At 40.9% G+C, this 12364-nt stretch overlaps 1 protein-coding gene across 1 annotated transcript in view; it reads right to left on the minus strand.

The window, feature by feature from the left end:
- Positions 1 to 1016: 1016 nt before the first annotated feature.
- LOC104540030 (PDZ domain-containing protein 2-like) overlaps positions 1017 to 12364 on the minus strand; it is a 21715-nt gene continuing 10367 nt past the window's right edge. The window contains exons 8-12 of the mRNA XM_010183717.1: positions 12095 to 12212; positions 7289 to 7390; positions 4680 to 4950; positions 2586 to 2720; positions 1017 to 1183 (exon numbers count right to left, since the gene is read on the minus strand). Coding sequence (XP_010182019.1) covers positions 1017 to 1183; positions 2586 to 2720; positions 4680 to 4950; positions 7289 to 7390; positions 12095 to 12212 — 793 coding nt within the window. The remainder of the gene's footprint in view (positions 1184 to 2585; positions 2721 to 4679; positions 4951 to 7288; positions 7391 to 12094; positions 12213 to 12364) is intronic.

Here is a 12364-nt window from a genome sequence, read left to right on the forward strand (position 1 = left end):
ATTTAATCTGTTATAATCCCCATTCTTAGACCCCCACTTTCCAGCTTGAGTGTTTCAAGTCAGGCAGCCTTAAACTTCTTGCAGCTAAATAAAAGCAGCCTGGCTTTCAGATGTACTTAGCAATCGCTGAAATATGTGGGATCTCCAAGTGCTCAGCACTTTAAATTATTCCTTTTTAAAAAATATATATATTTTAAAGGTGCCTAACATTAGAAGCCTAAATTTGAAAATTCAGACCCAAATTTTTATCAGTCACATTTTAATCACAACTCACAACTCAGTCTACACCTTGGTGGACAATGACCTATTATTTGAACATGATCTTGCTGACAGATTTCTACTGCATTAAGGCCAAGTGCCTTCAGATAGAAGCTGCATCTAAAAGCAGATTCGGTTGTGGTAGATGCTGAGTTAGTTCATCAGTTTTAAGAGGATTTTTCAGCTTTGCAATAAAACGCTCATGTTTTAGGCATAAAAGTTGTGCAAAATTACACTCTGTCATGCATTTTCAGCAAAACTGCACTTAGAAGAATAAAGTGAGATTGTTCCAGACATTCTCTTATTACAACAAAAAAGGACCAGACCCTAAGTAAGTGTCCTGAAGTCTTATTACAGCTAAGTGATATAGTACAGTCTAAATACCCATCCTTGTCAACAGGATGGCAACCCACAAGTTACACTCTCAACGCTCTGCAGATACTAAAAATATCAGGGACAGGCACAGTGTTATTTATGTCAGTCAAAATACTTTAAATCAAACCCAGGAGAGGTCTTGAAGATTCCATTAAAACTGCCACATAATACAAAAATGTCTCTAACATTTGGCTTCATTCATCCTCGATAATTAGGTAAGATTTTATGATGCTCATCACATGCTTGCTCAGAGGTTCTCCAAGGCTCTTAGCACCTCTCTGTAGAGAATTAAGACACTTCTGTGTGGCTTTAGAAACAAAGACAGCTTGCAGCCAAATCTAAATGTTTTGTCTTAGCAAGTGTGATTAGATGTAGTGCTTCCATCATACCGAAGTTCTGCGTTTTCTGATTAGTAACTGAACAGGGCCCTCTGGCACAGATTTAATGATGTTCCAGGCATCGTAATGCATGAGGCCAAGTAATGATTTTCCACTAACGGCAAGAATTTCATCTCCTGTTTCTATGTTTCCAGATTGCTCTGCAGCACCACCTAGGAGCAAAAAGGGAAAAAAGTCAGTGTCAAAAAAGAAAAAGAAAACTACACCCAGAAAAATTTGCTTTCCACTGTGATGAACAGCAAATAAACCATTTTTCCAACAGTGGCAATTTCAGTACAAGTCACTTATTTTCAGCTCAGCTCTAACAATCTACCTTATGCTGCATGTCACAGAAAATATTATTTTAACCAAGATAAATCCTCCTTCTCATAAAAAGTCTGGTTTTGAAGGAAGCAGCATGAGTGGATGAAATATGTTGTATGTTATCTCTGCAGCTGTAAGAAAACCTGATTGAAAAAATAAAGATACAGGTTTTCTTTGTATTGTCTCAAAGAGGATTTTAACACTGTAATATGTAGACAATGCAGTAGATTGTAAAACACAGGTAATGGGGATGAACAAACGAAACGCAAGCAGCAAACTTAGGACAAACACACCAGAGACAGAAACAGCTTCTAGAGAGGGGTGCACCCTTCACTGCTGGTGAAAGAATGCTTTCTGTAATGATAATTTAACTAACATCAGCCATCATGGGAAGGGAAGGGGAAAAGGACTGCATCTAAGGATATAAATTAATGAGCTCTAATATTAAATATGCTCTTTGCCCTCAGAAGCAATTTCTAAAGAGAGGAAAAAAAGCACATTCAGAAAAATTGACAAACATTTCAGGAAATACCAGTTTGGTTTTTTCCTTGATGAAAGAATAAACCACTGAAAAGCAATCTTGTAAAAATGCTGTGCACCTGCAGCTAAGTTTCAGCTTCCTTTAGAAAGTGCTATATTTTTCACTAAATTGATTCTCAGATGAAGACATATTAAAATCACAGCATAGTTGTGGAATTGGTTTCTCTTCTACGCACAGTTCATGTAAGTTTAACTACCTGCTGACAAAAAAAGCATCCAAGTGTGGCGGTTTTTGAATATGAATATCACACATCTTTGGCAAAAGCTAATATTGATATCTAACAAGAAAAATCAAAGACGAAAAAATGGTAAAATTAATAACTGGGTTTAATGACGCATGGTGCTTTGGAGCCACACTGATTATTTGCACTGTGCTTCTTTTAGAAAAGAGAATGGCATAAGGCAAGAACTTCTCAAACTGTTACATATGATATCGCTGCTATATGTTAATGTCTAGAATAGTGGACAAGACCAGGAAGGAATTGCACCATATTTAGTAAGTCAGATTGCTGTGCAAACATTTGCTAGCAGATGCAATCCCTAGCCATTCCCAGGAGTGGTTTTTTTACTGACCACTTTGGCTTGTAAGTGGTAATAAACAAGGGCCACAAAAACTACCCTTGGTTCAAAAAAATTGAGTCCAAGAATTAAGATGTCTGTACAATGCACAAAAGGAAAACTGGGGTAATATCCACTGCATGTTTGTAGTACCTTTAAATACTCTTTTTACAAGCAAGGGCCTGTCTCCAGCAATGGAAGCTTTTCCACCATCAAGACTGAATCCCAAGCCAGCAGAGGTTTTCAATAATTCAACGCAGATGACATCATTCATATCCAGGTTTGGATCTGTGACAGAATACACACAGCATCTTGTTATGCAGCTAACAGTAAATTGCAAGTTGTGTTGGTTGGTTTTGTTTTTACTGCAGTGACAAAGCAATTCAGAGTTCAGTTCATATTCAGAGTGGAACACATTGTCACCCAGTTTCTCTGAAGCAAATATGTATTACGCAGCTGTGAAGGGGAGACAGCACAAAATGTATTTACACACAAAAACGTTTTCATTTTGCATGTTCATCAAGAACCTGCCAAGGCTTTTTTTTTTCCCCCCCTAAAATCAAAGCTGATAAAACTTGGGAAGGACTCTAAACATCAACGAAATAACTGAAAAATTACAAATCAGCGAGTGGAGAGTACTTCTTTTTCTTTAATTTGTTCTCACTTGCTTATTCAATGAGACATATCTTTTTAAATAACAGTAATGAATGAAGCATTTTATTAATAAACATGACAAAACCTCTTAAGGAAAAGACTGTAATCACTCAGTAGTGTGAATAATTGTTTCTGATCTCCTATCTATGAAAATAGATACAAGTACCTGTAGGTGTATTCTGCCTCCTACAAAGCAGATATTTTTAGAACACAATATTGCTGTAGCTGACACAAAATACAATTTTGCTTAGGAGGAAATAAAGCTACTATTTTAGAAAACAGGACCCTCTTTGCCCGTTGTGAATGTGAAAATTATGTAGTCCACATTATCGCAGATTACTGTTATCTCAAACAACTCCAAATGTTATCTAAAACATTTGAAGATGTGCTTTGCCTTGCAGGATGGAAAATACATTCTTCATAAAGCAATACTATGCTGTTTATGAGATAATGTTGCCCCCTAGTGCCAGCACCCAGCCGATACTCTGCATTTGCCAATGTGCAGGATGCAGGGAGTTTAGGGTAGAAAAGCAATCTGAAGTAATTACATATATTATATGCATGACAGAAATTCTAGAAAGGGTGATCCACTCATTTACAGAGTGCTTCCTGTTTCTTTTAAGTGTTATTAAAAAGTTGGACTATAAAACCCAGTGAAAGCACAAAAAAATAAAACTTCTACATGAAAAAACAACAAAAAAACAAACCAGTAATGACTATGACAAACAGGTTAAAAATGAGTGAGTGGCAGCTCCACGTCCTGGTTTTTGGGTGGTCTGAGCTGAGTGCCTGGTACTGGAAGTCACACCACCAATCTCATCAATAAACAGTAACCACTGCCCACTCCCTTCCCAGACACTGCAGCGGTGCTGGACTGAAGCAGGTCATCCCCTGCTCCTGAAGCAGTAGCATACAGACAGGTACTGAAGGGTTCTGTGTCTTAATTCTACAAAAAATCCTGAGAGATCCATTTGTACCACCCCAAGTGCAGCCTTCACACTGAAATGCTGTCTTGTTCCCAGACAGGAACCTACCGTTCCACTGATACGTTTCCATTTAAACCACTTATCCCTAGTTTCCTATGGGATGGCTGACTTGGATTTGGTTTAGCTCCATCTACTGTAATATAACAATATTGTTTTTCTTTGCTTTTAGTAGAAACAGTATGAAATTTGCTATTACAAAGAACAAGTTCAGTCCCCATGCATAAAAAACTGCAGGACTTGGGGTTTTCTTTGAGGTTTTTTTTTTTTCTTTTCTGGTTGTTTGCCTTCTTGCACTGACTACTGTTATTACTTAGAAAGAGTTTATCCTGGATTGGAAGAATATGTGGAATCACTAACTTTAGTAGAAATTGGATTAGGCCCTAAATGTCCTTCTAAGTTTCTGCCTAGTTATGGTATTAAAAAAAAAAAAAAGAAACAAAACTGCATTTAGACTCCAAATAGAACAAATAAAATTTAAAGGTAATTTCATTTGCTCCCTTCAATCACATAAGGCACAGACACGTTTAATCTAAAGCACATGGACAATTTTCCCTTCGGTCTGCTCTGCAAGGGAATCCTTCCAACTGCTCTTGGACAAAGATCATACCTGTTACTATTTCCATGGAAACATCCTTTCCAGACCTCACGCATTTTCTGCCAGTAGCTGATATCTCAAGTCTGGAGGAATTGTTTGCTTTGTATTTTTCCTTCTGGATGACAACGACCGCATATTTGTATAGTCGAGCCTGATGAAGAGCATTCAAGACATCCCCATGGACAGAGCTTGCGAGAGACTTTCCATTGATTGACAGAACAAGATCTCCTCGATGAATAGTCCCTTCTTGAGACGCCACTCCCTTTGAAAACACTCTGTGGACCTACAAGAAAGATTTTAACTTTAGGATGCTTTAACTTCATGACCATACTGCTCTGCAGGCCAAGGTGAACATGGAGTCCATATCAAAGTTTGCAATCAGTGCCCACTGTTTGGATATCAAGCACGCAACAGTTGCACCAGCAAACACTCACAAATACTAAGGCCTAAGTGACTGGACAAGAACTGCATTTAGGGATGGGACGAAGCAAGGGAAAAGATGCTATTATTGCATCGTCACATCTAAGACAGACAACCAAAACCAGTAGAGAACGTAGTATTACAAATCACTTATGCTTTCACTCAACTCCTCAGAGGTCTTCAATTAACATACTTCAAGTGACACACAGGTTAAATCCACATCTGCGCTACAGCAAACACCAAGAACAGCACTGCGGTGCGTGACACCCACTCCCCAGATTACCACTGCCTGGGACATGCATCCTGTGCTGTTTTCAAATGCACACTTCTAAGCAGTGCACAGCATCTGTGCAAAGAAAGGCTCCGACTTACAACAGCTGTATAAGTATTTAATTGTCCATCTTAATCTAGCTGATCAAATACCATGCAAATAGATGCAAAAGGATGATTTAGTGGCTTGAAATGCATTTTTTCTAGAGAAAAAAAATCTCTATTCAGAGTGCATTAAACTTTGAATAAACTCCAGCAAGTGCAGCCGAGACTCAGATGTGTGCCATTTACAGAAAGGAAGTGACAGAAAGACTCAAAATTCGGTATTCAAAGATTTGCCAACCAGGCACTGTAATTTTCACAGCCAAAATATGGTTTCCCATGCACACAGTTCTAGGTCTGCTGGGCAAAGGTTCAACGCAGCAGATCTGTGGACACAATTCTGCATGGCATTTTCTCCAGGAATTTATCCTAATACCCAGATCAACTGCAAGGAATCAGAAGCCTCTTGGCTCCTGTTCCCTCTCATTGCAGGGCCATGCTGAGACGGGCACATGCCACAACCCTACAGATCCAAGGATGTAAATTTCCAGCCAGTCTAAGGAGGCATTCAAAGCTGGAATAACAGCCTCAATGACAGATGTAGACACCCAAATGCAAAAGGTAAGTGAAATACAGGGGTTGTGTCCAAAAAAATCTGCTGCCTCCCTTCACGCGCCCAGTACCTTGACACTCACTAGGCATTTCTATTTCTGCACTCAAGTATGGGCAGAACAGCCCATCTAAGCAGCTCAGCACCCAATGCCAACCCTAAATCCAGAATTCCAGTATGTCAAGGATATTAAAATGTCACCCACCTGAGAAGTGTGCTTCACACACACTGAACAAATAGGATCTGGAAAGAACAGGAGCTGATGCTCTTCATCAGCTGCTCAGCCTGAGAGAGAGCTCAAGATCATATTTTTAGGTGTGTCCCAGTCTCTAGGTGAGGAGCTCTCTGTGGTGGGACACTGCTGAGCCTGTCCTTGCTCACAGATGACACTGCGAGCGTTTGGGCCAGAGACAGGGAATAGAACTTTTGCAGTGAGAGAAGAAGAGACCATTGCCTAGACTGTGACTATGTTCTAACTCAATGACTCCCTAATGTAAAATAAATTTACTTACATTGGTCTTGTCAAAGAGTAAAAAACAGAAGATTCCTGCATGGGCTGCTGCAGGCCTCAAAGATTGAGGACATATCTTTCTTCTAATCTCAGCACTTAGTGGATCTCCCTTTTTCAAGACAGAATTTAAACGCTTATCTTGTGTAAAGAGATTGTCACATTGTCACTAGTTGTCTTGGATTTTTCTGTCTCACTGATCTGTTCTTGAACAGTGTGTAAGTTGCTTGGTACCGCTTCTTACTAACATCACTTAATGGCACATGATATCTTTGGTACAGAATGCTATATAAGACTTTAAAAAAACCAAAACAACCAACAAACAAAACACCAAAACAAATTTGGGATGCGAAATCCAGAATGTTTGCTGAGGTATGAAACAATTCTTTTTAGGATTTGCGAAATCTTTCAGAAAGTTTCTGCGCAGGGCTTACCTTCAAGGGCTGGGAATTAAAATCTCCCTTAAAAGGCTGCATGCACTGCAACTGTATGCAGTTTTATTTACATGCACAGGACTTAGATCTAGTTGATCCCATCCAGTAACAGACTTTCAAAGACTAAAAACATAATTGGCATCCATCTCCAATAATAAAAATTACACTTCCCAGGCATGCTGTGATTTCAGTAGCAGATGGTGTGCAGCCGCCTCTGAGAGTCACTGTTTTATGACTGAATGACTTGCAGTGAGTCTTGATAAATGAGCACTTGATCTAATCACCAGCCTGCTTTAAAGTGAGCTTTGCAAAAAAATGACTTGCAGCCATCACTTACTGTGACTGATTTCTGTTCCAGATCTATTCCTCCAGCAACACTAAATCCCAGGCCAGCTCCTTCTTCTTTGTGCAAGACTACAAAGTATGTGTCTTCTTTGCTCTACCAGAAAAATGGAGGTGATGGGGAAGAGGAAAGAGAAGAAAAACAAAACCAAAGATCAAGACCAAGTTCCCACACAAATGACAAATTCCCAGTACCCTCAGATTATGGCAGGCGAAAAAAGCAACTCAAGGAATTGAAACTGAGACATTACATGCATTTCTGTTCATGCTACAGATCAGTAGTAGCCATATAGGAGAACCTGGGTGACAGCAAACGTTCCTTGAGTCAGTTCCAAGGCTAGAAAGCAAAGTAAAAATTCAGACAGTGGAAGGGTATTAAACCTTGGGCAGTCTAATTTTCCCAGGCTGTAATCAACTTTGCATCGCTGGACATTTTGCAGTCAAAACTCAATAGTTCCCATACACCTTTCTGGAAGAAACACTGTTCTTTCCAGGGAATTACTAACACTTTTATTATCCCATTTCTCCTTCCTCTTGCAAGCCAGTTACAAAGACGTAACTGAGGGCAGTTGCGTCAACCTCTTCTCAGCAGTGCTGGACAATCTTGCAAGGGGCAGAGACTAAAAAATGAAGCTTGGGAAGGTTAGAAGGGACAACAGGAAACACTGTTTCACTTGGGAGATGAAAGTAAGGAGCCTGTTAGCGGGACCAAGCTGTGCTCTTGTGGAAGTGGGAACATCCAGAACAGGGAAGCGATTGGTGCAGGTCAGCACCAGGGCTGAACTTGATCCAGATCAGAACAAAGGTGTAGCGCAGGTCTCTTCAAAGTGACAGCCTCCATCCAAAATACAGGATTTGCCATGAGAAAGAAGCAGTCCTGCCCAGCAAGTCTGGCGCTGCCTTGTGAACTGTTACTAGGACAAAACCAGATGCTGTTGCGGAGAACACATTATGTGGTATAAGGGGGACTATTCGCAGGCATCTATCTGGTGCAGCAAGGGAATAGTAACCATCTGTGGGGCAGAGCAGCAGAAGTGGTGGCAAGTAGAAAGCAGGGGTGTCAGCTTTTCCATGGGATCCTATCCAACATCAGCCATTTCCAGAAACTGCCAACACTAAATTTAATGGCACATCATTAGAAACCAACCTCTTAATCTATTTAGCATAAAATTACATACTTATTTCACTAAACTCAACATTTTAACTCAGCATTTGCCTTTTAATTTTGTTTCAAATCGCACAGGCAACCACAGGTTATTACTGGTTTTTGGTGAAACAAGTCAAATTCTAGTCCTCACTGTGTGCTTTTTTGACAAACAGCGGCCCTGAAAGATGTTCTGCATTAGAGGCACCCCTGCAATCCACAGAGCCAATGTCAGAAACCAGTATTGCTCTGCTTGACAACACTGATCTATCAGCACTCCAGAAAAGCAGAGCAGTCAAAGATTAACACCTTAGTCTACAGCCTCTTTTTGTGGATGTTAAGACTCTTCTTACCTGTTTTCAAGTGAGAACAGCTTTATGTTAGGCTAGAAATAATAAAATCAGTTAAATAGCTAGGCTAGCTCCTTTCACAGTGCTATGAGGCTAATGGAAACATAGAATCATAAAATCATTGGGGTTGGAAAAGGCATTTAAGACCATTAACCTAGCACTGCCAAGTCCACCACTAAACCATGCCACTAAGCACCACATCTACACATCTTTAAAATACCTCTAGGGATGGTGAATCCACCACTTTCCTGGTCAGGCTGTTCCAGTGCTTGACAAACCTCAGAGGGAATAAATTTTGCCTTTGGCATGTGAGTCACAGTGCAAACTCATTTCCATTGCCACAGGTAGCCCAACATAAAACATCAGTAGTAGAATGGTGAAGAATGTATATTTAAAGCTTTAGCAATTATGAAGAATGTTTTAGCAATATCCCTAGAATCATAGAATGATTTCAGTTGGAAAAGGCGTTCAAGATCATTGAGCCCAACCACCAATCCATCCCTAGTGCCACTAGACTATGTCTCTAAGCATGACATCTACTCCTCTTTAAACACCTCCAGGGATGGTGACTCAACCACTTCCTGGGCAGTCTGTTCCAGCGCCTGGCAATTCTTTCAGTAAAGAAATTCCTCCTAATATCCAACCTAAACCTCCCCTGGCACAACTTGAGGCCCTTTCCTCTTGTCCTATCACTTGCCACCAGGGAAGGGAGAAGAGACCAACCCCTACCTCGTTACAACCTCCTTTCAGGTAGTTGTAGAGAGCAATAACGTCTCCCCTCAGTCTCTTTTTCTCCAGGCTAAACAACCCCAGCTCCCCCAGCTGCTCCTCATTAAGACTTGTGCTGTAAAGCCCTCACCAGCTTCACTGCCCTTCTCTGGGCATGCTCTAGCCCCTCAATGTCCTTCTTGTAGTGAGGGGCCCAAAACTGAACACAGTATTTGAGGTGCAGCCTCATCAGTGCCAAGTAAAGGGGAAGGATCACTTCCCTGTTCCTGCTGGCCACACTATTCCTGATGCAGGCCAGGACCTGGGCACACTGCTGGCTCATGATCAGCCAGCCAACTGTTGACCAACAGCCTCAGGTTGTTTCCAGGTGGGCAGCTCTCCAGTCACTCATCCCCAAGACTGTAGCGCTGCATGGGGTTATTGTGACCCAAGTGCAGGACCCAGTACTTGGCATTGCTGCACCTCATACCATTGACCTCAGCCCACTGATCAGAGTGACCTGGTAAACACTTCTGCAAGTTGCCTCAGTACCCCTGGATGGATCCCATCTGGTCCCACAGACCTACACATGTCTAAGTGGTGTAACAGGTTGCTAACCATTTCCCCTTGGATTAGAGGGAATTCACTCTGGTCCCCGACCCTGACTTCAAGCTCAGGGTTCTGGGTGCCCAGAGAACAACTGGTCTTACTATTAAAGACTAAGGCAAAGAAGGCATTAAGTACCTCAGCCTCCTTCTCATCCTTTGTCGCTGTATTTTCCCCGACATCCAATAAAGGATGAAGATTCTCCTTAGCCTTCCTTTTATTGCTCATGTATTTATAGAAACATTTTTATTGACTTTTATGGCAGTAGACAGATTAAGTTCTACTTGGTCTTTGACCCTTCTAATCTTCTTCTGCATAATGTCACAACTTCCTTGTAGTTCTCCTGAGCTGCCTGTTCCTTCTTTCAATTGGTCTCAGATGTTAGAGGGCTGCAGGAGGACCACAGGTTTGGGTCAGTCAGTGACACAGTCTGAACCTTGGCTTCTCGTTGCAGTTCCTTCCTCCCCAGCTCTCAAAGCTGTCCTCAGCCAGCATCTGTACTATGGAGCACAAAGACCTGGCTATGAATGCTTATTGGACACAAAAGGCTTCCAGTGATCACCTCTATTTAGCTTGTTAGCCAAAGATCACTGGTCATAGAGATTTAAACAATAAAATGCCTGTATATTTTTTTCATATTAGTAGCACTTATTAAATGCTAGCAGTAACTTCAGCAGTGTTCAGAGAAAAAGATGATGACAAACTCTTCCCGGGGAAGCTCTCAGTCTGAGTTGGGCAGTCCATCTCATTTTTCAGCAATTGCATAACTATGAAGAACTGTCCTATTGTACATTTAAATCCAGCATTTGACTAGGATAAAATTTTCCAGCATACGTGCCATACTGGGTTTAAATACGGATAAGAAACTATGCAGACAAGGAGTGCATTCCAAAAAGCATTCAGCTTTATAAATATTTGAGTTCTCAGACTTTGAAAAGTGGCATAAATAAATAAGCTCTCCAAAACCCCATGCAAAATACTTTAAAGAACACTTAATTACCTTCGGCCAGAAGTACAATCCATTCCTAATTTTATCAGTAAACCTACCAAACCCTCTTGGCTCACCAAGCTCTTGGGACTTGCAAGCTCTAGCTACACTGTCCCTGGAAAGAAGTAAAGCTGGGTATTTTGGGGAGGTCCTGTTCGCCCCAGCCTGTTCTACATTTGCAATAGCAGCCTTTGTGAATAAGACTCGGGAACACTCTAAATGCAGCTCAGCCAGCAGTTATGCAGACCAGATGGCAGTTTTCCCTCCAGTGCTGTCATTATTTTATCAACTTCTGTTCTGATTTAAAAAGGATGTGGATGTATCCCAAAAACACAAACACAAACATTGCAAACGAGGAAGTAATGTTCTGGCAATCATTTCACTTTGGAGACCTTCTTTAAACACCTAGATAATGAAGCAGGTTATCTTAATGCAATAACCAATTTCCACAGAAAAAAGCAAAAAGAGCACAGCATTCCCTTACAAACCCTCCAGCAGCTGCTTTCTGGTGCTGCAAGGCACCAGTTCAGCATTAAACAAAATAAATTCAATTTCTGTGAGTGCTGCTTCTAGCAAAAATTGTGTGCTTCCAGGCAGACAGAGGAGCAGACCTTTGCCTGAATGGTGGGGAAAGTGAGTCTGACCCAGATGATTGGTGGAAAGTTAAATTCTGATGGGCAATTACTGTCAAACTCAGGAGTTTCTCACCTGTACCAATGACTCAAATGGAGGCATACTTCTCCACTTAAAACAGGTCTATTTATTGTGGCTCAAAACTACTTTCTCACTGCACAAACAATACCCTTCCTTATACAAAAGCCATTCAGATTTATTATGGATTTATAGTAGGCATTAAAAACTCCCTTGGCATTAGTAAAACTACCATCAGCTGTACCCTACAACAGGACTACTGGAGGAGCTCTGAAATTGTTTGAGACAGATATATGCCATTAAGAAAACCCTTCAAAATACTGCCAATAACCTAGTTTAACTTCTGGTTTTTACCTTTACTTGTGCTTTGACTTCTCGGAGCATAGCAGCACTGTCACATTTTGGAACTACTGCTGACAAAACAGATTGCAGTTTTTGCTGGTCCAGGCTTGAGACGAGCAGCTGATCCAAGCTAAAACGAACAGAAAAAGATAAAAGCCAGCTTTGTATTTCTAGACTGTGTAGAAACACATTTAGGGTAAATGATGAAGGGCCAACTCATTAACAAGCAGAAATCTTGAAAACAAGTAAGAAACGGTGTATACTGGGAGAATGGGGAGGGAA

The sequence above is a fragment of the Mesitornis unicolor genome, unplaced genomic scaffold, assembly GCF_000695765.1.
Source record: "Mesitornis unicolor isolate BGI_N332 unplaced genomic scaffold, ASM69576v1 scaffold19804, whole genome shotgun sequence".
Classification (NCBI taxonomy): Eukaryota; Metazoa; Chordata; class Aves; order Mesitornithiformes; family Mesitornithidae; genus Mesitornis; species Mesitornis unicolor.